Raw genomic sequence first — 27257 nt, forward strand, 5'->3', positions numbered from 1 at the left:
TGGAGGAATCAGGCTCCCTGACTTCAGACTATACTACAAAGCTACAGTAATCAAGACAGTATGGTACTGGCACAAAAACAGAAAGATAGATCAATGGAACAGGATAGAAAGCCCAGAGATAAACCCACGCACATATGGACACCTTATCTTTGATAAAGGTGACAGGAATGTACAGTGGAGAAAGGACAGCGTCTTCAATAAGTGGTGCTGGGAAAACTGGACAGGTACATGTAAAAGTATGAGATTAGATCACTCCCTAACACCATACACAAAAATAAGCTCAAAATGGATTAAAGACCTAAATGTAAGGCTAGAAACTATCAAATTCTTAGAGGAAAACATAGGCAGAACACTCTATGACATAAATCACAGCAAGATCCTTTTTGACCCACCTCCTAGAGAAATGGAAATAAAAACAAAAATAAACAAATGGGACCTAATGAAACTTCAAAGCTTTTGCACAGCAAAGGAAACCTTAAACAAGACCAAAAGACAACCCTCAGAATGGGAGAAAATATTTGTAAATGAAGCAGCTGACCAAGGATTAATCTCCAAAATTTACAAGCAGCTCATGCAGCTCAATAACAAAAAAACAAACAACCCAATCCAAAAATGGGCAGAAGACCTAATTAGACATTTCTCGAAAGAAGATATACAGACTGCCAACAAACATATGAAAGAATGTTCAACATCATTAATCATTAGAGAAATGCAAATCAAAACTACAATGAGATATCATCTCACACCAGTCAGAATGGCCATCATCAAAAAATCTAAAAACAATAAATGCTGGAGAGGGTGTGGAGAAAAGGGAACACTCTTGCACTGTTGGTGGGAATGTGAATTGGTTCAGCCACTATGGAGAACAGTATGGAGGTTCCTTAAAAAACTACAAATAGAACTACCATATGACCCAGCAATCCCACTACTGGGCATATACCCTGAGAAAACCATAATTCAAAAAGAGTCATGTACCAAAACGTTCACTGCAGCTCTATTTACAGTAGCCCGGAGATGGAAACAACCTCAGTGCCCATCATCGGATGAATGGATAAAGAAGATGTGGCATATATATACAATGGAATATTACTCCGCCATAAAAAGAAACGAAATTGAGCTATTTGTAATGAGGTGGATAGAACTAGAGTCTGTCATACAGAGTGAAATAAGTCAGAAAGAGAAAGACAAATACCATATGCTAACACATATATATGGAATTTAAGAAAAAAAAAGTCATGAAGAACCTAGGTGTAAGACAGGAATAAAGACACAGACCTACTGGAGAACGGACTTGAGGATATGGGGAGGGGGAACGGTGAGCTGTGACAAAGCGAGAGGCATGGACATATATACACTAACAAACGTAAGGTAGATAGCTACTGGGAAGCAGCCACATTTCACAGGGAGATCGGCTCGGTGCTTTCTGACCGCCTGGTGGGGTGGGATAGGGAGGTTGGGAGAGAGGGAGACGCAAGAGGGAAGAGATATTGGAACATATGTATATGTATAACTGATTCACTTTGTTCTAAAGCAGAAACTAACACACCATTGTAAAGCAATTATACCCCAATAAAGATGTTAAAAATAAATTAATGCAGATTTAAGGGGCATCATTGAGGCAGAAAAAGCAAAAGCTTAGAACATATTTTTCACCAATAAAGAACATTTGAAAATGCCTGTATGGGTTGGCCAGCCAACCAAAATCTACTTTTAAAATTACTTTTTTTAGGAAAATGATTCTACACAGATTATATTGATTCCTTGACTACTAACGCCTCAAACCTGAACCTTGGGGCTTTAGAAACACAAGATATCAAAGCGTGTCTGCCCCATGGTTTTGTGCCTATATTCTTTTATAATCTCTTGTAATCTCCTACTTGTAGGTGCTCTCTCTTAGCATCAGTATGGGTATAGAGTTGGCAGAGAAACCTTATGTCCAAATTGTTCTCAGCCAAAATACAATGTTATTTTATGCAGTCCTAGAGAACTGGTTATAGAATCACAAATGGTGAACAGAAATATACTAATTGTTAAGGAAGTTTCTCCATTTCAGACTGCTCATCCAGGAAACCATAAATACTTACCTCAGGAAGTGCTTCATTGTGCCTGTTTTGATTATCCAGGTGTTATACAAATGGTTCTCAAGTAATTGCTTCCAAATTTGCCTTTGTCAGAGTAAATGTAAGCTGTGGAAGAAATTAGATATATTTACTGTTAATGGAGCTGGAAATCCCAACCCCCAAATTTCTGCTTACCTTAGTAAGCAGATAAGGTGCTATGCACCCAGAACTTTACCAGCTGAACTGCCCACACAGCAATACAATTCAATGGATGGCAATTATAGCTAAAGCCTTTCACTTTATAATTACACAATTAGTCTCTTATTTTAAGTCACTTGCTGGAGAAATTGTTTGTTTCACGAGCAATCCCTTCAATAGTAAACTTTGCCTCTATTTTGGATACTGTTCCTATATTTTGAAGAACAGTATTTGTATGAAAGATAAAAATGAAGAACCATTAAATTAACTATTCTGATTTCCAGATAGCAAATGTTCTTAAATCTGGCAGCCTCAACCTTCCAGAAGTACAACTCAAAAAATAACTAAAAGCAACTGGTAATGTCTCTAAGCTAAAAAATAGCTGATAAAGAGCAAGTACTCCAAACAAATGAATGATATGCCCCCGGCCCCATTTTTGGGGGCTCCGTGAATAAAACAGTGAAATTATATAATTGTTTAGCACATTTCAGTTTACAATATACTTTCACAAAATCCACTATATCAAGTTATTGGTCTTCCAACAAGGAAGGACACCAGAAGCTGCCTACAAAGCAGCAAATTAGTATGAGATGTGAAGAAACAGACTAGAGAAGAGAGAGTGGCTGGAAGAAATAGCAGAATGAAGTTACCTCATGAGAGAGAGACAAACGGAATGCTAGCTACAACAACAAGGTAAGGTACTAAATGTGTGGACAAATGGCTTATGGCAGAGACACAATTACCTACTAGAACAGCCCAGGGAATACAGAAACTTGGCCTAACCAAAAGCCAGTCTTTTCACTTTTTTAAAAAATTGAGGTATAGATGATTTACAATATTACATAAGTTTCAGATATACAACATAGTGATTCACAATTTTTAAAGGTTGTACTCCATTTATACTTATTGTAAAATATTGGATATATTCCCTGTTCTATACAATATATCCTTGTAGCTTATTAATTATATATATAGTAGTTTGTATCTCTTAATCCCCTACTTGTCTCTTGCCCCTCCCCCATCCCTCACCCCACTGGTAACCACTAGCTTGTTCTCTATATCTGTGAGTCTATTTCTTTTTGCTATACTTACTAGTTTTTTTTTTTAGCTTCCATATATAAGTGATATCATGCATTATGTTATTCTCTGACTTATTTCACTTAGCATAATACCCTTCAAGTCTATCATGTTGTTGCAAATAGCAAAATCTTGTTCTTTTTTTATGGCTGAGTAGTATTCCATTGTGTATATATACCACATCCTTTTTACCCACTCATCTGTTGATGGACACTTTACTTGCTTCCATATCTTGGCAACTGTAAATAATGCTGCTATGATATTCGGGTGCATGTATCTTTTAATGTTTTCATTTTTGGGGGGAAACATACCCAGGAGTGGAATTGCTGGCTCATATGGTAGTAATATTTTTATTTTTTTGAGAAAGGACTATACTGTTTTCCACACTGGCTACACCAATTTACATTCCCAACGGTGGACAAGATTTACTTTTTTTCCACACTCTCACAAGCATTTATTGTTTGTCAACTTTTTGATGATGGCCATTCTGACCAGTCTGAGGTGCTACCTCATTGTAGTTTTGTATTTCATTAACAATTAGTGATGTTGAGCATCTTTTCATGTGTTTTTCGGACATCTGTAGGTCTTCTACAGAGAAATGTCTATTTAGATCTTCTGCCCATTTTTGATTGGGCCATCTGTTTTTTTGATATTGAGCTGCATGAGCATATTTTGGAGATTAATCCCTTGTCAGTCACTTCATTTGCAAATATTTTCTCCAATTCTGTGGGCTGTCTTTTGATTTTGCTTATGCTTTCCTTTGTTGTGCAAAATTAGTTCTCCATTTTTTAATTTTTGTTTTTATTTTCATTATTCTAGGAGGTGGATAGAAAAAGATATTGCTGCAATTTATGTCGTAAAGTGTTTTGCCTATGTTTTCCTCTAAGAGTTTTATAGTATCTGGACTTACATTTAGGTATTTAATCCATTTTGAGTTTATTTTTGTGTATGGTGTTAGAGAATGTCCTAACATTCTTTTTCATTCTTTTGCATGTAGCTGTCCAGTTTTCCCAGCACCACTTATTGAAGAGGCTGCCTTTTCTCCACTATATATTCTTACCTCCTTTGTCAATAGATTAATTGACCATAGGTGAGTGGGTTTAGTTCTGGGCTTTCTATCCTGTTCCATTGATCTACATTTCTGTTTTTCTGCCAGTACCATACTGTCTTGATGACTGTAGCTTTGTAATATAGTCTGAAGTCAGGGAGCCTGATTCTCCAGCTCTGTTTTTCTTTCTCAAGATTGCTTTGGCTATTTGGGGTCTTTTGTGTTTCCCTATAAATTAAAAAATTTTTTGTTCCAGTCCTGTGAAAAATGCCATTGGTAATTTTTTTTTTTTTTTTTTGCCATTGGTAATTTAATAGGGATTGCATTAAATCTGTAGATTGCCTTGGGTAGTATAGTCATTTTGACAATATTCATTCTTCCAATCCAAGAACATGGTATGTCTTTCCATCTGTTTGTGTCATTTTTGATTTCTTTTTTTTTTTAATTAATTAATTTATTTTTGACTGTGTTGGGTCTTTGTTGCTGTGCACAGGCTTTCCCTAGTTGCAGCGAGCAGGGGCTACTCTTCATTGTGGTGCACGGGTTTCTCATTGTGGTGGCTTTTCTTGCTGCAGAGCACAGGCTCTAGGCATGTGGGCTTCAGTAGTTGTGGCACACAAGCTCAGTAGTTGTGGCTTGTGGGCTTAGTTGCTCCATGGACTGTGGGATCTTCCCAGACCAGGGATCGAACCCATGTTCCCTGCATTGGCCACCGCACCACCAGGGAAGTCCTCATCTTCAATTTCTTTCATCAGCGTCTTATAGTTTTCAGAGTACAGGCCTTTTGCCTCCTTAGGTACATTTATATCTAGGTATTTTATTCTTTTTGATGTGATGGTAAATGGGATTATTTCCTTAATTTCTCTTTCTGATGTTTCATTGTTAGTGTATAGAAATGCAACAGATTTCTGTGTATTAAGTTTGTATTCTGCAAATTTACCGAATTCATTCATGAGCTCTAGTAGTTTTCTGGTAGCATCTTTAGGATTTTCTATGTATAATATCATGTCATCTGCAAACCAAGTTGGCTTTACTTCTTTTCCAATTTGGATTCCTTTTATTTTTTTTCTTCTCTGATTGCTCTGGCTCAGACTTCCAAAATTATGTTGAATAAAAGTAGTGAGAGTGGACATCCTTGTCTTGTTCCTGATCTTAGAGGAAATACTTTCAGCTTTTCACTGTTGAGTATGATGTTAGCTGTGGGTTTGTCATATATAATCTTTATTATGTTATGTTATAATAAAGGTACTTTCCCTATATGCCCACTTTCTGGAGAGTTTTTATCATAAATGGGTGTTGAATATATACTGTTCATCTCTGTTTGTTTGTTCTTTAAATCTTCTAGCTCTTTATTAAACTTTTCTTGTATCCTTTCAGTCTGTGCCTCCATTCCTTTTCCAAGATCTTGGATCATCTTTACTAACATTACTCTGAATTCTTTTTCAGGTAGATTGCATATCTCTACTTCACTTAGCTGTTCTTCTGAGGTTTTATCTTATTCCTTCATCAGGAACATCTTTCTCTGCCATCTCATTTTGTCTAACTTTCTCTGTGGTCTCTGTTCCTCAGGCTGCAGGAATGTAGTTCCTTTTTCTTTTGGTGTCTGCCCCCTGGTGAGTGGCACTGGTCTAGAAGGTGTGCAGGCTTCCTGGTGGAAGGAACTGGTGCCTGCCCACTGGTGAGTGGAGCTGGGTCTTATCCCTTTGGTGGGGAGGGCTGTGTCAAGAGGTGTGTTTAGAGCTGGCAGTGGGTTCAGAATGACTTTAGGCAGCCTGTCTGCTGATGGGTGGGGCTGTGTTCCCACCCTGTTGGTTGTTTGGCCTGAGCATCCCAGTACTGGAGCCTGCAGACTGTTGCATGGGGCCAGATCTCATGCCAAAATGGTGTCCTCCAGGAGAGCTCACACCAATGAATATTCCCTGGGGCCACTACCACCAGTGCCCTCGCCCCCACAGTGAGCCATGACCACTGCCCATCTGCCAGAAGACCCTCCAAGAAATGCAGATAGGTCTGGCCCAGGCTTCTATGGAGTCACTGCTTTGCCCTGGGTCTCAATGCATGTGAAACCTTGTGTGTGACCTCCAAGAGTGGAGTCTCTGTTCCCCCCAGTTCTGTGGAGCTCCTGCATTCAAGCCCCACTGGCCTTCAACATCAGATGTTTTGGAGGCTCCTCCACCTGATACCAGACCCCCAGGGTGAGGACCATAATGTGGGGCTCACAACTCTCACTCCTGTGGGAGAACCTCTACAATATAATTATTTTCTAGTTTGTGGGTCACCCATCTGGCAGTTATGGGATTTGATTATATTGCAAAATCACTCCTCCTATCATCTCGTTGTGGCTTATTTGTCTTTGGGTGTAGAATATCTTTTTCGGTAGGTTCAAGTCTTTTTTGTTGATGGTTGTTCAGCAGTTAGTTGTGAATTTGTTTTTTTCATGAGAGGAGATGAGCTCAATTTCTTCTGCTCTGCCATCTTGTCTCTTGCCCCTCTCAATCATATGGTTTTTATTCTTCAATTTGTTAATGTGGTATATCACATTGATTGGTTTGTGGATACTGAACCATCCTTGCATCCCTGGGATAAATTCCACTTGAGTATGGTAAATTATCCTTTTAGTGTACTGTTGGATTCAATTTGCTAAGATTTTGTTGAGGTTTTTGCATCTATGTTCATCAGTGATATTGGCCTGTAATTTTCTTTTTGTGTGATATCTTTGTCTAGTTTTGGTATCAGAGTGATGCTGGCCTCATCGAATGAGTACAGAAGCATTTTTTCCTCTGCAATTTTTTGGAATAGTTTGAGAAGGATAGGTGTCAACTCTTCTCTAAATGTTTGGTAGAATTCATCTCTAAAGCCATTTGGTGGCTGGACTTTTGTTTGTTGGGAGTTTTGCCAGTATTTTCTTTAATACACAGCTATTTCTGTAAATATTTCATGCATGCTTGAAAAAAATTTCTACATATCAACTTAAGATTGTGGTTGCTTCTGGGAAAAGAGGGAGTGTTTTAGGATCAGGGACTGGGAAAATGGCCTTCAATTTTATAAATGTTTTATTTATTAAAAAGCAAAATAAAGAGGAATAATGTGTTCATTTTGAGTGGTGGGAATGTATATTATTCTTGTACTTTTGGGTCTTTTAGAAACAAATCCAAATTTTAATTAAAAACTGTTAGTGCCCACCCAGAGCCCAGATCATGGTTTCAAATACATTCTCCAGTTAAAGGAACCAGGGCTTCTTGGAAAAATGGCTGATTCTAGTGTTTGGGCAGGAAATATACAAGGTAAGCCTGCTGTGTCTTCTTGTTCCAGAAAGTAAGGAAGTGCTCAAAAGACAAACAACTGGGGATATATCAAATAAACACAGGAGCCAACTGAAGGAGTTCCTGATGGTCAAAGCAGAACAATTTGAGTAACAAAATAAATAAAGTATTATTGGATAATAACTCAAAGTATAAAATAAATATCCATGACTCTATACTGATATAAATAAATGATTGAATACATAAATAAATGTACATAAATCTTTCACACAAAAGAATTCCAAATAATTTCTGTAGATACTCTGTCCTCAAGGAGGTGGAGCATAACTCTTTACCCCTTAAATACAGGCTGGACATACAAGCATACCTTGTTTTATTGTGCTTCACTTTATTGTCTTCACAGATATTGCCTATTTTTAAAAATTGAAAGTTTGTGGCAATCCTGTGCTAAGTGAGTCTATTAGTGACATTTTTCCAATAGCATTTCATCACTTTGTGTCTCTACGTCAGATTCTGGTAATTCTTACAATATTTCAATATTTTTCATTATTATTATATTTGTTATTGTTATCTGTGATTATGATCTTTGATGTTATTATTGTAATGTTTTGGGGCACCATGAACTGCTTCCACATAAGATGGCAAACTTAATTGATAAATGTTGTGCATATTCTGATTGCTGCACCAACCAGCCATTCCCCTGTCTTTCTCCTTCTCCTTGGGCTTCACTATTCCCTGAGATGCAAGAATATTGAAATTAGGTCTGTTAATAACCGTACCATGGCCTCTAAGTGTTCAAGTGAAAGGAAGAGTCACACATCTCTCACTTTAAATCAAAAGCTAGAAATAATTAAGCTTAGTGAGGAAGGACTGTTGAAATCAAGGTAGACCAAAAGCTAAGCCTCTTGCGTCAAACAGTTAGCTGAATTCTGAATGCAAAGAAAAAGCTCTTGAAGGAAATTAAAAGTGCTACTCCAGTGAACACACACATAAAAAGAAAGTAAAACAGTCTCACTGCTGATATGGAGAACGTTTTAGTGATCTGGATAGAAGATCAAACCAGCCACAATACTCCCTTAAGCCAAAGCCTAATCCAGAGGAAGATCCTAACTCTCCTCAATTCTATGAAGGCTGAGACAGGTGAGGAAACTGCAGAAGAAAAATTTGAAGCTACCAGGGGTTGGTTCATGAGGTTTAAGGAAAGAAGCCATCTCTATAACATCAAAGTGCAAAATTCAGCAAGTGCTGACGTAGAAGCTGCAAAGAGTTATCCAAAAGATCTAGCTAAGATAATTCATGAATGTGGCACCTCTAAGCAGGTTTTCAATGTAGACAAAACAGTCTTCTACTGGAAGAAGATGTCACCTAAGACTTTTACAGCTAGAGAGGAGAAGTCATTGCTTGGTGTCAAAGTTTCAAATGACAAGCTGACTCTCTTGTTAGGGGTCAATGCAGCTGGTGACCTTAAGTTGAAGCCAGTGCTCATTTACCATTCAGAAAATCCTAGGTCCCATAAGAATTAGGCTAAATCTACTCTACCTGTGCTCTATAAATGGAACAACAAAGTCTGATGACAGCATATCTGTTTACAACATGGTTTACTGACTCTTTTAAGCTCACTGTTGAGAACTTCTGCTAGAAAAAAGTATTCCTTTGAATATATTACTGCTCATTGTCAATGCACCTGGTCACCCAAGAGGTCTGATGGAGATGTACAATGGGATTCACATTGTTTCCATACCTGCTAAGACAATATCCATCCTGCAGTCCATGGGTCAAGGAGTCATTCCAACGTTAAAGTCTTATTATTTAAGAAATACATTAGTAAGGCTACAGCCGCCATAGATGATTCCTCTAGTGGATTTCAAAGTCAACTGAAAACCTTTTGGAAAGGATTCACCATTCTAGATGCTACTGAGAACATTCATGATTAACAGGATTTTGGAAGAAGTTGATTCCGACTTTCATGGACGACTTTGAGGGGTTGAAGACTTCAGTGGAGTAAGTAACTGAAAATATGGTGAAAACAGCAAGAGAACTAGAATTAGAAGTGAAGTCTGAGTCTGTGACTAAATTGCTTCAATCTCATAAAATTTGAACAGATGAGGAGTTGCAAAGAAAGTGGTTTCTTGGGATGGAATCAACTCCTGGTGAAGATGCTGTGAAGACTGTTGAAATGACAAAAATGGATTTAATAAACTTAGTTGATAAAGCAGTGGTAGGGCTTGAGAGGACTGACTCCAATTTTGAAAGAAGTTCTTCTGTGGGTAAAATGCCATCAAACAGCCACAGAGAAATTGTTCATGGAAGAAAGGGCCAATCGATGCACCAAACTTTGTTGTTGTCTTATTTTAAGAAATTGCCACAGCCACCCCAATTTTTAGCAACCACCACCCTGATCAGTCGGCAGCCATCAACATTGAGGCAAGACCCTTCATCAGGAAAACACCTAATGAGGGATATACCAGAAAATATCCAGTATTCCTCAAAACTCTCAAGATCAAAAACAAGGAAAATCTGGGAAGCTGTCACAGTCAAGAGGTACCTGAGGAGACATGATTACTAAATGCAATGTGGTATCAAGAATGGGATCCTAGGATAGAAAAAGGACATTAAGTTAAAACTAGGGAAATCTAGGACGGATATGGGAAGATGACAGAGAAGTAAGACATGGAGATCACCTTCTTTCCTACAGATATATTAAAAATACATCTACATGTGGAACAACTCCTTCAGAACACCTACTGAATGCTAAGAAGACCTCAGACCTCCAAAAAGGCAGGAAAATCTCCATGTAACTGGGTAGGACAAAAGAAAAAAAGAGAGAGAAAAAGGAATTGGGATGGGACCTGCACCTCTGGGAGGGAGCTGTGAAGGAGGAAAAGTTTCCGCACGCTGGGAAGCCCCCTCACTGGCAGGGACGGGGGGAGCTTTGGAGCCTCAGAGAAAAGTGCAGCAACAGGGGTACAGAGGGCAAAGCAGAGAGAATCCTGTCCAGAGGATCAGTGCTGACCAGCACTCCCCAGCCTGAGATGCTTGTTTGCACACCAGGGCGGGTGGGGGCTGGGTGCTGAGGCTCGGGCTTTAGAGGTCAGACCCCAGGGAGAGGACTGGGATTGGCTGCATTAAGACAGCCTGAGGCGGCTAGTGCGCCACAGCTGAGGGAGTCTGGGAAGAAGCCTGGGCCTACCAGAGAGTAAGTGACCATTGTTGTGGGGTGCTCAAATAGAAGGAGGGGCCCGCCATAGGAATGTCTTTCTCTGTGTGCTCACAGACAGCAGGGCACAGCCTAAATGAGCTCCAGGTGGGTGCAAGCCGTGGCTGCTACCTCGGACCCAAGAGGTGGGCGCGACGGCTACCACTGCCACCACTGCCACCAAGCAACCTGAGACCAAGCACATGTCACTGCCAACACCTTCCTGGGAGCCCCTGCAGCCCTCTATTGCCAAGGGTCCTGCAATCTGCGGCCAACTTCCCTAGGAGAGTGCACGGCATGCCTCAGGCTCTTGTAACTTCCTGCCAGCCTCTGCCACTGCAGGCACTCCCCTCAGAACCCAATTGTGACTGTAATCCCTCCTTCTCCCTGGCCTGAGTGAGCAAGTGGACCCAAATCAGCTGCTGCTTTCTCGCCCTCTTGCCTGGGGGGAGAACAGATGCCTGAAGGTGGCCCACATACCAAAACCACATGCTTTGGTTTTGGTGGGGCCAAAACCAAAGCTGAACTCCAGGGGTGGTGTGACCAAAGAAGAGGAAGGGAAATCTCTCTGTGCAGCCACAGGGGCATTTGATTAAATCCCTGCAATCAGCTTGGTAAACCCTGCATCTGTGGAATATCTGAAAAGATGAGCTTTCCCACAGTTGAGGCTGTGGACTTTGGGGGCAAGTACACACAGGAGTTGGGCCAGGTCAGAGTCTGAGCTGGCCCCACAGTGCCCACAGCAGGTCTAGAGACCTACCTAGAGTTTGCTTTCTGCTTTTGATTTGTTTTTGGTTTTTTATTTTTGTTACTTTAGTTTTTAGTGTTTGTTTTCATTTTTGGGTTCATTTATTTGTTCAGTTGCTCTCTTCTTTTTTGTTTTCTCTTGTTTGTGTGTGTATCTGTTTTTGCTTTTACCATTAGTCTTGGGGTTTTGTTTGTTCGTTTTTTTTTTTTTCCTTTCCTTCTGTGCTGTGTGGCTTGCAGGGTTTTGCTGCTCTGGACAAGGTTTGGGCCTGAGTCTCTGAGGTGGGAGAGCCAAGTCCAGGATGTTGGACCAACAGAGAACTCCCAGTCCCGGGGAATATTAATCAGCAAGAGCTCTCCTAGAGGTCCCCATCTCAACATCAAGACCCGGCTCCACCCAATGCCCAGCAAACTCCAGTGCTGGAGACCTCACAGCAAACAACTAGCAAGACAGGAACACAACTCCACCCATTAGCAGAAAGGCTGCCTAAAGTCATACTAAGCTCACAAACACGACAAAACACACCACCAGACATGGCCCTGCCCATCCAAGGGACAAGATCCAGCTCCACCCACCAGAACACAGGCACCAGTCCCCCACTCCAGGAAGCCTACACAAGCCACTGGACCAAGCTCACCCACTGGGGACAGACACCAGAAGAGGAACTACGATCCTGCAGCCTGCAGAAAGGAGACCCCAAACACAGTAAGTTAAACAAAATGAGAAGACAAGAGAAATATGCTGCAGATGAAGGAGCAAAGTAAAAAACCATAAGCCCAAACAAATGATGAGGAAATAGCAGTCTACCTGAGTAATGATAGTAAAGGTGATCGAAAATCTCAGAAACAGAAGGGAGAAAATAGAAGAAACATTTAACAAGGACCTAGAAGAACTAAAGAACAAACAAACAGTGATGAACAACACAATAACTGAAATTAAAAATACACTAGAAGGAATCAATAGCAGAATAACTGAGGCAGAAGAATGGATAAGTGAGCTGCAAGACAGAATGGTGGAAATAACTGCTGCAGAGCAGAATAAAGAATGAAAAGAATTGAGAACAGTCTCAGAGACCTCTGGGACATTAAACTCATGAACGTTCAAATTATAGGGGTCCCAGAAGAAGAAGAGAAAGACAAAGGGTCCGAGAAAATATTTGAAGAGATAATAGTTGGAAACTTCCCTAACATGGGAAAGGAAATAGTCAATCAAGTTCAGGAAGTGCAGAGAGTCCCATATAGGATAAAACCAAGGAGAAACATTCTGAAACACATGTTAATCAAACAATCAAAAATTAAATACAAAGAAAAAATATTAAAAGCAGCAAGGGAAAGCAACAAATAACATACCAGGGAATCCCCATAAGGTTATCAGCTGATTTTTCAGCAGAAACCCTGCAGGCCAGAGGGAGTGGCAGGATACATTTAAAGTGATGAAAGGGAAAAACCTACAACTAAGATTACTCTACCCAGCAAGGATCTCATTCAGATTCAACAGAGAAATCAAAAGCTTACAGACAAGCAAAAGCTAAGAGAACTCAGCACCACCAAACTAGCTCTATGAGAAATGCTAAAGGAATTTCTCTAAGTGGAAAACACAAGAGAAGAAAAAGACCTACAAAAACAAATCCAAAAAATTAAGAAAATTGTAATAGGAACATACATATTGATAATTACCTTAAATATAAATGGATTAAATGTTCCAACCAAAAGGCACAGACTGGCTGAATGGATACAAAAACAAGAACCATATATATGCTGTCCACAAGAGACCCACTTCAGACCTAGGGACACATACAGACTGAAAGTGAGAGGATGGAAAATGATATTCCATGCAAACGTAAATCAAAAAAAAGCTGGAGTAGCAATACTCATATCAGATAAAATAGACGTTAAGATAAAGGCTGTTACAAGAGACAATGAAGGACACTACATAATGATTAAGGGATCAATCCAAGAAGATATAACAATTATAAATATATGTGCACCCAACATAGGAGCACCTCAATACATAAGGCAAATGTTAACAGTTATAAAAGGAGATATCGACAGTAACACAATAATAGCAGGGGACTTTAACACCTCATTTACACCAATGGACAGATCATCCAGACAGAAAATCAATAAGGAAACACAAGCTTTAAATGACACAATAAACCAGATAGATTTAATTGATATTTATAAGACATTCCATCTGAAAACAGAAGAATACACTTTCTTCTCAAGTACACATGTAATATTCTTCAGGATAGAGCACATCTTGGGTCACAAATCAAGCTTTGGTAAAGTTAAGAAATAGGAAATTGTACCAAGCATCTTTTCCGACCACAACGCTATGAGATTAGAAATGAATTGCAGGGGAAAAAAAACTGTAAAAAACACAAACACATGGAGGCTAAACAATGTGCAACTAAATAACCTAGAGATCACTGAAGAAATCAAAGAAGAAATCAAAAAATACCTAGAGACAAATGACAACTAAAACACAACACAAAACCTATGGGATGCAGCAAAAGCAGCCCTAAGAGAGAAGTTTAAAGCAATACAATCCTACCTCAAGAAACAAGAAAAATCTCAAATAAACAATCTAACCATACACTTAAAACAACTAGAGAAAGAAGAAGAAGAAGAACAACAAAACCCCCAAATTTAGTAGAAGGAAAGAAATCATAAAGATCAGAGCAGAAATAAATGAAATAGAAAAAAAGAAAACAACAGCAAAAATCAATAAAACTAAAATCTGGTTCTTTGAAGAGATAAACAAAATTGATAAACCTTTAGCCAGACTTATTAAGAAAAAGATGAAGAGGACTCAGATCAAGAAAGTTAGAAATGAAAATAGAGAACTTACAATGGACAACACAGAAATACATAGCATCATAAGAGACTACTACAAGCAACAATATGCCAATAAAATGGACAACCTGGAAGAAATGGACACATTCTTAGAAAGGTATAATCTTCCAAGAATGAACCAGGAAGAAATAGTAAATATGAACAGACCAATCACAAGTAAGGAAATTGAAACAGTGATTAAAAATCTTCCCACAAACAAAAGTCCAGGACCATATGGCTTCACAGGTGTATTCTAACAAACATTTAGAGAAGAGCTGACACCCATCCTTCTCAAACTATTCCAAAAAATTGCAGAGGAAAAAATGATTCTGCACTCATTCGATGAGGCCAGCATCACCCTGAAACCAAAAGATATCACAAAAAAAGAAAATTACAGAGCAGTATCACTGATGAATATAGACACAAAAATCCTCAACAAAATACTAGCAAACAGAATCCAGCAAAACAGTAAAAGGATAATACACCATGATCAAGTGGGATTTATCCCAGGGATGCAAGGATTCTTCAATATATGCAAATCAATCAATGTGATACACCACATTAACAAACTGAAGAATAAAAACCATGTGATCATCTCAATAGATGCAGGAAAATTTTTGACAAAATTCAACACCCATTTATGATAAAAAAAACTCTCCAGAAAATGAGCATAGAGGGACACTACTTCAACATAATAAAGGCCATATATGATAGACCCACAGCAAACATCATTCTCAATGGTGAAAAACTGACAGCATTTCCTCTAAGATCAGGAAGAAGACAAGGAGGTCCACTCTCGCCACTACTGCTCAACACAGTTTTGGAAGTCTTAGCCATGGCAATCAGAGGAGAAAAAGTAAGAAAAGGAATACAAATTGGAAAAGAAGAAGTGAAACTGTCACTGTTTGCAGATGACATGATACTATACATAGAAAATCCTAAAGATGACACCAGAAAAATACTAGAACTAATCAATGAATTTGGTAAAGTTGCAGGATGCAAAATTAATGCACGGAAATCTTTTGCATTCCTATAAACTAACAATGAAAGATCAGAAAGAGAAATTAAGGAAATATTCCCATTCACCATTGCAACAAAAGGAATGAAATACCTAGGAATAAACCTACCCAAGGAGGTAAAAGACCTGTACTCAGAAATTATAAAACACTGATGAAAGAAATCAAAGATGACATAAACAGATGGAGAGATATACCATGTTCTTGGATTGGAAGAATCAATATTGTGAAACTAACTATACTACCTAAAGCAATCTATAGATTCAGTGCAATTCCTATCAAATTACCAATGGCATTTTTCCCAGAACTAGAACAAAAATTCTTAAAATGTGTATGGAGACACAAAAGACCCTGAATAGCCAAAGCAATCTTGAGAAAAAAGCAGAGTTGGAGGAATCAGGCTCCCTGACTTCAGACTATACTACAAAGCTACCGTAATCAAGACAATATGGTACTGGCACCAAAACATAAATATAGATCAATGGAACAGGATAGAAAGCCCAGAGATAAACCCACGCACCTATGGTCATCTAGTCTATGACAAAGGAGACAAGAATATACAATGGAGAAAAGACTGTCTCTTCAATAAATTGTGTGGGGAAAACTGGACAGCTAGAGGTAAAAGAATGAAATTAGAACACTCCCTAACACCACACACAAAAATAAACTCAAAATGAATTAAAGACCTAGATGTAAGACCGGACACTATAAAACTCTTAGAGGAAAACATAGGCAAAAGAGTCTTTGACATAAATCACAGCAAGATCTTTTTTGACCCACCTTCTAGAGTAATGGAAATAAAAGCAAAAATAAGTGGGACCTAATGAAACTTGAAAGCTTTTGTACAGCAAAGGAAACCATAAACAAGATGAAAAGACAACCCTCAGAATGGGAGAAAATATTTGCAAATGAATCAACGGACAAAGGATTAATCTCCAAAATATATAAACAGCTCATGCAGCTCAATATCAAAAAACACACAACCCAATCCAAAAATGAGTGAAGACTTAAATAGGCATTTCTCCAAAGAAGACATGCAGCTGGCCAAGAGGCACATGAAAAGATGTTCAACGTCACTAAGTTTTAGAGAAATGAATATCAAAACTACACTAAGGTATCACCTTCCACTCATCAGAATGGCGTCATCAAAAAATCTACAAACAGTAAATGATGGAGTGGGTGTAGAGAAAAGAGAACCCTCTTGCACTGCTGGTGGGAATGTAAATTGATACAACCACTATGGAGAACAATATGGAGGTTCCTTAAAAAAATAAAAATAGATTTACCCTATGACACAGAAATCCCACTACTGGGCATATACCCAGAGAAAACCATAATTCAAAAAGACACATACACCCCAATGTTCATTGCAGCACTATTTACAACAGCCTGGTCATGGAAGCAACCTCAATGCCCATCGACAGATGAATGGATAAAGAAGATGTGGTACATATATACAATGGAATATTACTCAGCCCTAAAAAGGAACGAAATTGGGTCATTTGTAGAGATGTGGATGGACCTAGAGACTGTCATACAGAGTGAAATGTCAGAAAGGGAAAAACAAATATCGTATATTAACGCATATATGTAGAATCTAGAAAAATGGTAACTGTCTGCAAGGCAGAAATAGAGACACAAACGTAGAGAACAAACATATGGGCACCAAGAGAGAATGGGGGGTGGAATGAATTGGGAGATTGGGATCGACATATATACACTAAAACGTATAAAATAGATAACTAATGAGAACTTGCTGTATACCACAGGGAACTCCATTTCTCTGTACAGTAGAAACTAACACAACATTGTAAAACAATTATACCCCAATTTTAAAAAAATAGGGAAATCTGAATAAGCATAGATTTTAGTTAAAAATTTGGTATCAATATCAGTCCATTAATTGTGACAAATGTATCATATTAATGTAAGATGTTAACAATAGAGGAGACTGTGTGCTAATATAAGGAAACTTTCTGTAGTATCTTTGTAATGTTTCTATAAACCTAAAATTATTCTAAAATTTAAAAAAATTATTACAATGTGTAAGTGCCTACTATGCTCTAGACATAGAGTTAGGCACTAGGGATACAGGGTGAACAAGAGGGGCATGAATTCCATCCTCCAGACCCAAGAGTCTTGAGGAAGACAGAGAAGAAGATGATACACAAATACAAATAGGTACTTAACCACAATATTACAATATAAAATATATAAAACTGGTTTACCTAAAAAACTCATTCATAATGATGTGGAATAAATGAAGTATTATAATACTTCAGCTTCCAGTCCTGTACATAGGGGTTCTTGAGTCTGTCCATTAAAACAAAACAAAACAAAAAAAATTTCTCGAATGTTTATGTGCTCAGCACTGTTCTGGTAACATAGTTTAATATGGCAAAGGATCTTTATTATTTAAGGGAAATTTGGGCAAATTGGCAGAGAGTGTGCATGGTAGTTAAGAGCACAAGTTTTGGAGACAGAGAATTCATGTCTGAGGCACTACCAATAGCCAAATGGCTTTAGACAAGTTGCTTAATCTCTCTGGGGTTCAGTTTTCTTCTCCTTAGATGGGGAGAGAAATCACAACTACCTCGTATGACTGTTCTAAGGATTGAATGAACCAAAGCATGTAAGGTGCTTAGCATAGTTAGATGTATATAATATGCAATCAATGAGTTGCTACTCACTTCTGGTATTATTATTTTCTCATTCTTATTATATTGTCCTCTAAAGCAAAAGATCATTTTGTCAAGTCAAGAATCACTTAGGAGACTGTTTAGATAAATTCTGGTAAATTGTGACCTGAACTGGGACACCAACAGTGGTGATGAAGAAGGTAGAATCAATTGGAATTGCTGATTGGGTGGGACAGGTGAAGGGAACTAATAATTAGTTCTAATTATCTGTCTCCCAAACAGGAAACAAAGACAACAATTAGTTCTAATTATTTGCCTCCAAAGAGGAAACACCAAAAATGGCTTTGGGTGGTAGAAGAAAGCCTTTTGCAAATGCTATTTAACTCACTGTTCTTTGGGTACTCATTAACTAACTTCTTTAAATTTTTTCCATAGAAAAGCAAAAAGAATTACTGCTTATTTTATTTTTAAATCTAGCTTTGTTTTAAAGGAGGCACACTTGTTAATGTCCTAATTACAGTTAACTAGAAAATCTATATAAAAGACAGGAACAAATCATAGTTGGTGTGCAATGTACGGTACCCTGAGCCACTATTGATAAGAAATGACCTTTGAACAGTTTTTCCAGAGTGGCGCTGAGTTAATCTACTCCTTTGTAGCCAAAACAGCATTTCTCAAGTGGTTGGTCAAGACCTAAACTCAGGAAGAATTTGAGTTTACTTTTTGTTTGCACAGTCCTCTAATAAAACGGTAGCCCTGATAGACTTCTCAAGTATTTTACACACCAGCCTGTTTTATGCACCAGACTTTAACTTGATGAAATATGTTACTTGTCTTGTTTATATCTGTCTCACTAATTGAAAAACACTGATATATATTAACTTTTTGTTTAATTCAGACTTATTGAGGTATTATTTACATAAAGTTCACCCATTTTTGGTCAGACATTAGCTCCAAAGCCACCTGTTTCACAGCACACAAGGAGAACACGGAAACAGCTCTGGGTGCTATCCCTTCCCTGTAACTTCGTTTCTAAAGAGGTTTTAAACCCAGGGTGGATATCAGAATTACCTGCTATATTTTAAATCTCTCCTATTGTTCTGAAATTATCTATTTCATGTTTCTTTTCCCTCTGGACTACATACTCCTCCAGGGCATCAGGGAAGCCGCAGGGCCTCATACAGTGCCTGGTACATTCAGTGCTCAATACATATTTATTGAAATGAACTCTGCATCTTTTTCGAGAAATTCACTTCTTTAACAGCACTGTTCAATAACAGCACTAATAAAAACAAAAAATCTCCCCATTGGAAGAAAAAAAACCCTGTTTTTTTTTTAAACCAAAGTAAAGAATATAATCATAATCCTGGTTCCCTGACCTTTTCCCCTTATCTGCAGTAATTCCTCTCCATGTGTACAGGGATATTGTCCTGCCCTATTCTTAAGGGAAGGATCAAATGATTGTGCTCTGGAGATCGACTGACACTTCAGTGCTGTGTGCGGGGTTACGTGACCCTTGCGGCACAAGGAATGGTCTGTTGCTTCTGAAAATTCATCCTCTTACCTGGCATCGAGGAACTTGCCCTGCTTCCTATGAGCAAGAAGCCACCGAGGCTCTTTGTAAAGTACCACAGGGTGACCCCACCTCTTAGAAACCAATCCATCTATTGAGCACTGCAGGGAATGAGAGACTCAACTACAGGGAAAAGAATTCCCTTCTTTAAGATCTGAATCCCTATATGAGACTGAAAAGGCTATTCTGTGGGCCAAAAAGTTCGTTCGGGATTTTCCGAACAAACTTTTTGCCCAATACAATACTTTCTATGTAGTCCTTCAAATTCTAACTGACTGCATGCCCTGTAACAACCAAAATGCTTGTGGACTCATAATGCTTATACATAAATAAAAGACAATCCACAAGGCAAATACTGTTCCATTGTTATAATTTGCCTAATTTGAAATGATAATGTTTTTTAAATGTTGTATACAATACATTTAAAAATAAAATTTAATTAAAAAAATTTAGCCTCAGCTTAAGATGTTGTGAATAACAGCCAATATTTTCAAAGTGCTTACCATATGCCAGGCAATATTCTTTTTTTGTTTGTTTGTTTATTTCCAGTTTACCATCCTGGGCTGATGCATTTTTTTTAACATCTTTATTGGAGTATAATTGCTTTACAATGGTGTGTTAGTTTCTGCTTTATAACAAAGTGAATCAGCTATACATATACATATATCCCCATAACTCCTCCCTCTTGCATTTCCCTCCCACCCTCCCTATCCCACCCCTCTAGGTGGAGACAAAGCACCAAGCTGATCTCCCTGTGCCATGCGGCTGCTTCCCACTAGCTATCTATTTTACATTTGGTAGTGTATATATGTCTGTGCCACTCTCTCACTTCATCCCAGCTTACCCTTCCCATACCCTGTGTCCTCAAGTCCATTCTCTACATCTGCATCTTTATTCCTGTCCTGCTCCTAAGTTCTTCAGAAACTTTTTGTTTCTTTTTTTGATTCCATATATATGTGCTAGCATATGATATTTGTTTTTCTCTTTCTGACTTATTTCACTATGTATGGCAGACTCTAGGTCCATCCACCTCACTACAAATAACTCAATTTTGTTTCTTTTTACGGCTGAGTAATATTCCATTGTATATATGTGCCACATCTTCTTTATCCATTCATCTGTCGATGGACACTTAGGTTGCTTCCATGTCCTGGCAATTGTAAATACAGCTGCAATGAACATTGAGGTACATGACTCTTTTTGAATTATGTTTTTTTCATGATATATACCCAGTAGTGGGATTCCTGGGTCATATGGTAGTTCTATTTTTAGTTATTTAAGCAACCTCCGTACTGTTCTACATAGTGGCTATATTAGTTTACATTCCCACCAACAGTGCAAGAGGGTTCCCTTTTCTCCACACCCTCTCCAGCATTTCTTGTTTGTAGATTTTTGATGATGGCCTTTCTGACTGGTGTGACGTGGTACATCATTTTATTTTGATTTGCATTTCTCTAATAATTAGTGATGTTGAGCATCCTTTCATGTGTTTGTTGTAAATCTGTATATCTTCTTTGGAGAAATGTCTATTTAGGTCTTCTGCCCATGTTTGGATTGGGCTCTTTGTTTTCTTGGTATTGAGCTGCATGAGCTACTTGTAAATTTCGGAGATTAATCCTATGTCAGTTGTTTCATTTGCAAATATTTTCTCCCATTCTGAGGGTTGTCTTTTCTTCTTGTTTATCTTTTCCTTTGTTGTGCAAAAGCTTTTAAGGTTCATTAGTTCCCATTTATTTTTCTTTTTATTTTCATTTCTCTAGGTGGTGAGTCAAAAAGGATCTTGCTGTGATTTATGTCATAGAGTGTTCTGCCTATGTTTTCCTCTAAGAGTTTTATAGTGTCTGGCCTTACATTCAGGTCTTTAATCAATTTTGAGTTTATTTTTGTGTATGGTGTTAGGGAGTATTCTAATTTCATTCCTTTACATGTAGCTGTTCAATTTTCCCAGCACCAGTTATTGAAGAGGCTATCTTTTCTCCATTGTATATTCTTGCCTCCTTTATCAAAGATAAGGTGACCATAAGTGTGTGGGTTTATCTCTGGGCTTTCTGTCCTGTTTTATTGATCTATACTTCTGGGTTTGTGCCCGTACCATACAGTCTTGATTACTGTAGCTTTGTAGTATAGTCTGAAGTCCAGGAGCCTGATTCCTTCAGCTCCATTTTTCTTTTTCAAGATTGCTTTGGCTATTTCGGGTCTTTTGTGTTTCCATACAAATTGTGAAATTTTTTGTTCTAGTTCTGTGAAAAATACCATTGGTAGTTTCATAGGGATTGCATTGAATCTGTAGATTATTTTCGGTAGTACAATCCTTTTTACAATGTTGATTCTTCCATCCAAGAACATGATATATCTTTCCATCTGATTGTAACATCTTTGATTTCCTTCAGCAGTTTCTATAGTTTTCTGCATACAAGTCTTTTGTCTCCTTCGGTAGGTTTATTCCTAGGTATTTTATTCTTTTTGTTGCAATGGTAAATGGGAGTGTTTCCTTAATTTCCTTTACAGATTTTTCATCATTAGTGTATAGGAATGCAAGAGATTTTTGTGCATTAATTTTGTATCCTGCTACTTTACCAAATTCATTGATGAGCTCTAGTAGTTTTCTGGGAGCATATTTAGGATTCTCTATGTATAGTATCATGTCATCTGCAAACAGTGACAGTTTTACTTCTTCTTTCCTGAATTGGATTCCTTTTCTTTCTTTTTTTTCTCTGATTGCAGCGGCTAAATCTTCCAAAACTATGTTGAATAACAGTGGTGAGAGTGGACAGCCCTGTGTTGTTCCTGATCTTAGAAGAAATGGTTTCAATTTCTTACCATTGAGAATGATGTTGGCTGTGGGTTTGTCATATATGACCTTTATTATGTTGAGGTAACTTTCCTCTATGCCTACTTTCTGGAAGGTTTTTATCACAAATGGGTGTTGAATTTTGTTGAAAGCTTTTTCTGCATCTATTGAGATGATCATATGGTTTTTATCCTTCAATTTGTTAATAAGGTGCATCACATTGATTGATTTGCATATATTGAAGAATCCTTGCAATCTGGGATAAACCCCACTTAAACATGGTGTATGATCCTTTTAATGTGCTGTTGGATTTTGTTTGCTAGTATTTTGTTGAGGATTTTTGCATCTATGTTCATCAGTGATATTGGCCTGTAGTTTTCCCTCTTTGTGACATCTTTGTCTCGTTCTGGTATCAGGCTGATGGTGGCCTCATAGAATGAGTTTGGGAGTGTTCCTCCCTCTGCTATATTTTGGAAGAGTTTGAGAAGGATAGGTGTTAGCTCGTCTCTAAATGTTTGATAGAATTCACCTGTGAAGCAATCTGGTCCTCGGCTTTTGTTTGTTGGAAAATTTTTAGTCACAGTCTCAATTTCAGTGTTTGTGATTGGTCTGTTTATATTTTCTATTTCTTCCTGGTTCAGTCTCTGAAGTTTGTGTTTTTCTAACAATTTGTCCATTTCTTCCAGGTTGTCCATTTTACAGGCATATAGTTGCTTGTAGTAATCTCTAATGATCCTTTGTATTTCTGCAGTGTCAGTTGTTACTTCTCCTTTTTCATTTCTAATTCTATTGCTTTGAGTCTTCTCCTTTTCTTGATGAGTCTGGCTAATGGTTTATCAATTTTGCTTATGTTCTGAAAGAACCAGCTTTTAGTTTTTTTGATCTTTGCTATTGTTTCCTTCATTTCTTTTTCATTTATTTCTGATCTGATCTTTATGATTTCTTTCCTTTTGCTAACTTTGGGGTTTTTTTGTTCTTCTTTGTCTAATTGCTTTAGGTGTAAGGTTAGGTTGTTTTATTTAAGATGTTTCTTGTTCTTGGGGTAAGATTGTATTGCTATAAACTTCCCTCTTAGAACTGCTTTTGTTGCATCCCACAGGTTTTGGGTCGTTGTGTTTTCATTGTCATTTGTTTCTAGGTATTTTTTGATTTCCTCTTTGATTTCTTCAGTGATCTCTTGGTTATTCAGTAGTGTATTGTTTAGCCTCCATGTGCTTCTATTTTTTACATATTTTTTCCTGTAATTGATATCTAGTCTCATAGCACTGTGGTCGGAAAAGATACATGGTACGATTTCAATTTTCTTAAATTTACCAAGGCTTGATTTGTGACCCAAGATATGATCTATCCAGGAGAATGTTCCATAAGCACTTGAGAAGAAAGTGTATTCTGTTGTTTTTGGATGGAATGTCATATAAATATCAATTAAGTCCATCTTGTTTAATGTATCATTTAAAGCTTGTGTTCCCTTATTTATTTTCATTTTGGATGATCTATCCAGTGGTGAAAATGGGATGTTATAGTCCCCTAGTAGGACTGTGTTACTGTCGATATCCCCTTTTATGGCTGTTAGCATTTGCCTCACGTATGGAGCTGCTCCTATGTTGGGTTCATAAACATTTACGATTGTTATATCCTCTTGGCTTGACCCTTTGATCATTATGTAGTGTCCTTCTTTGTCTCTTGTAATAGTCTTTATTTTAAAGTGTATTTTGTGTGATATGAAAATTGCTACTTCAGCTTTCTTTTGATTTCCATTTGCATGGAATATCTTTTTCCATCCCCTCACTTTCAGTCTGTATGTGTCTCTAGGTCTGAAGCAGCCCTGTTGTAAACAGCATATATATGTGACCTTTTTTTGTATCCATTCAGCCTGTCTATATCTTTTGGTTGGAGCATTTAATCCATTTACATTTAAGGTAGTTATCAATACGTGTGTTCCTATTACCATTTTCTTAATTGTTTTAGGTTTGTTATTGTAGGTCTTTTCCTTCTCTTGCGTTTCTTGCCTAGCGAAGTTCCTTTAGCATTTGTTGTAAAGCTGGTTTGGTGGTGCTGAATTCTCTTACCTTTGCTTGTCTGTAAAGATTTAAATTTCTCCATCGAATCTGAATGAGATCCTTGCTGGGTAGAATAATTTTGGTTGTAGGTTCTTCCCTTTCGTCAGTTTAAATATGTCTTGCCACTCCCTTCAGGCTTGCAGAGTTTCTGCTGAAAGTTCAGCTGTTAACCTTATGGGGATTCCCTTGTATGCTATTTGTTGTTTTCCCTTGCCATTTTTAATATCTTTTCATGGTATTGAATTTTTGATAGTTTGACTAATATTTGTCTTGGTGTGTTTCTCCTTAGATTTATCTGGTATGGGACTCTCTGAGCTTCGTGGAGTTGATTGACTATTTCCTTTCCCATATTAGGGATGTTTTCAAGTATAATCTCTTCAAATATTTTCTCAGTCCCTTTCTTTTTTTCTTCTTCTTCTGGGACCCCTATAATTCGAATGTTGGTGCATTTAATGTTGTCCCAGAGGTCTGAGACTGTCCTCAATTCTTTTCATTTTTTTTTCTTTATTCTGCTCTGCAGTAGTTATTTCCATTATTTTATCTTCCCTGTCAGTTTCCATTCTTCTGCTTCACTTATTCTGCTATTGATTCCATTTAGAGAATTTTTAGTTTCATTTATTGTGTTGTTTTTCATCATTGTTTTTTGGTCTTTAGTTCTTCTAAGTCTTTGTTAAATGTTTCTTGTATTTTCTCCATTCTATTTCCAAGATTTTGAATCATCTTTACTATCACTACTCTGAATTCTTTTCAGGTAGACTGCCTATTTCCTCTTCATTTGTTTGGTCTGGTGGGTTTTTACCTTGCTCCTTCATCTGCTGCATGTTTCTCTGTCTTCTCATTTTGCTTAACTTACTGTTTTTGTGGTCTCCTTTCTGCAGGCTGCAAGTTCATAGTTCCCATTATATTTGGTGTCTGTCCCCTTTGGTTAAGTTTAGTTCAGTGGCTTGTGTAGGCTTCCTGGTGGAGAGGACTGGTACCTGTGTTCTGGTGGATGACACTGCATCTTATCTTTCTGGTGGGCAAGACCACGTTGGTGGTGTGTTTTGGGGTGTCTGTGACCTTATTATGATTTTAGGCATCCTCTCTACTAATGGGTGGGGTTGTGTTCCTGTCTTGGCATAGGTTGTCCAGCACTGTAATTTGCTGGTCATTGAGTGGAGCTGGGTCTTAGCATTGAGATGTAGATCTCTGGGAGAGCTTTTGCCATTTGATATTATGTGGAGCCAGGAGGCCTCTGGTGGACCAATGCTCTGAACTTGGCTCTTCCACCTCAGAGGCACAGGCTTGACACCTGGCCGAAGCACCAAGACCCTGTCAGCCACACGGCTCAGAAGAAAAGGGAGAAAAGAAAGAAAGAAAGAAAAAATAAATAAAATAAAATATAGTTATTAAAATTTAAAAATATTATTAAAAATTAAAAAGTCATAAAAAAAGAAAGAACAAGCAACCAAACCAAAAAACAAATCCACCAATGATAACAAGTGCTAAAAACTATACTAAAAAAAAAAAATCAGACAGATAGAACCCTAGGACAAATGGTAAAAGCAAAGCTATACAGACAAAATCACATAAAGAAGCATACAGATCCACACTCACAAAAAGAGAAAAAGGAAAATATATCTATATATTTAAAAAAACAGGAAGAGAGCAACCAAATCAATAAACAAATCTACCAATGATAATTAACTCTAAGTACTAAACTAAGATAAACATAAAACCAGAAACAAATTAGATGCAGAAAGAAAACCCCAAGTCTACAGTTGCTCCCAAAGTCCACTGCCTCAATTTTGGGATGATTCATTGCCTATTCAGATATTCCACAGATGCAGGGTACATCAAGTTGATTGTGGAGATTTAATCCACTGCTCCTGAGGCTGTTGGGAGAAATTTCCCTTTCTCCTCTTTGTTCGCACAGCTCCTGGGGTTCAGCTTTGGATTTGGCCCCACCTCTGCATGTAGGTCGCCTAAGGGCATCTCTTCTTTGCTCAGACAGGATGGGGTTAAAGTAGCAGCTGACCTGGCTCACTCAGGTGGGGGGAGGGAGGGGGTACAGAATGCAGGGCGAGCCTGTGGCGGCAGTGGCTGGCATGACGTTGCACCAGACTGAGGCATGCCATGTGTACTCCCAGGGAAGTTGTCCCTGTATCACGGGACCCTGGCAGTGGCGGGCTGCACAGGCTCTTGGGAGGGGAGTTGTGGATAGTGACCTGTGCTTGCACACAGGCTTCTTGGTGGCTGCAACAGCTGCCTTAGCATTTCATGCCCGTCTGTGTTGTCCACACTGATAGCCGTGGCTCGTGCCCACCTCTGGAGCTCGTTTAGGTGGTGCTCTGAATCTCCTCGCCTCGCACGCCCCGAAACAATGGTCTCTTGATCCTTAGGCAGTTCAGACTTTCTCCCAGACTCCCTTCCAGCTAGCTGTGGTGCAGTAGCTGCCTCAGGCTGTGTTCACGCAGCCAACCCCAGTCCTCTCCCTGGGATCTGACAGCCGAAGCGGAGCCTCAGCTCCCAGCCCCCACCTGCCCCCAGCGGGTGAGCAGACAAGCCTCTCAGGCTGGTGAGTGCTGGTCAGCACCGATCTTCTGTGCGGAAATCTCTCTGCTTTACCCTCTGCACCCCTATTGCTGCACTCTCCTCCATGGCTCCAAAGCTTCCCCCCTGCCCCGTGCCATCTCTGCCAGTGAAGGGGCTTCCTAGTGTGTGGAACCTTCTCCTTCACAGCTCCTTCTCCAAGGTGCAGGTCCTTTCCCTATT

At 38.5% G+C, this 27257-nt stretch overlaps 1 protein-coding gene and 1 pseudogene across 1 annotated transcript in view; one reads left to right on the forward strand and one right to left on the reverse strand.

Moving 5' to 3' along the window:
- The window catches only part of ELMOD1 (ELMO domain containing 1), a 110775-nt gene that overhangs the window by 68577 nt on the left and 14941 nt on the right, over positions 1–27257 (reverse strand). The window contains exon 2 of the mRNA XM_032642136.1: positions 2085–2186. Within this exon, the coding sequence (XP_032498027.1) occupies positions 2085–2101 (17 nt within the window). The 5' untranslated portion in view covers positions 2102–2186. The remainder of the gene's footprint in view (positions 1–2084; positions 2187–27257) is intronic.
- LOC116758277 lies at positions 8427–10212 on the forward strand (annotated as a pseudogene).

This window comes from Phocoena sinus, chromosome 8, assembly GCF_008692025.1.
Source record: "Phocoena sinus isolate mPhoSin1 chromosome 8, mPhoSin1.pri, whole genome shotgun sequence".
Taxonomy (NCBI): domain Eukaryota; kingdom Metazoa; phylum Chordata; class Mammalia; order Artiodactyla; family Phocoenidae; genus Phocoena; species Phocoena sinus.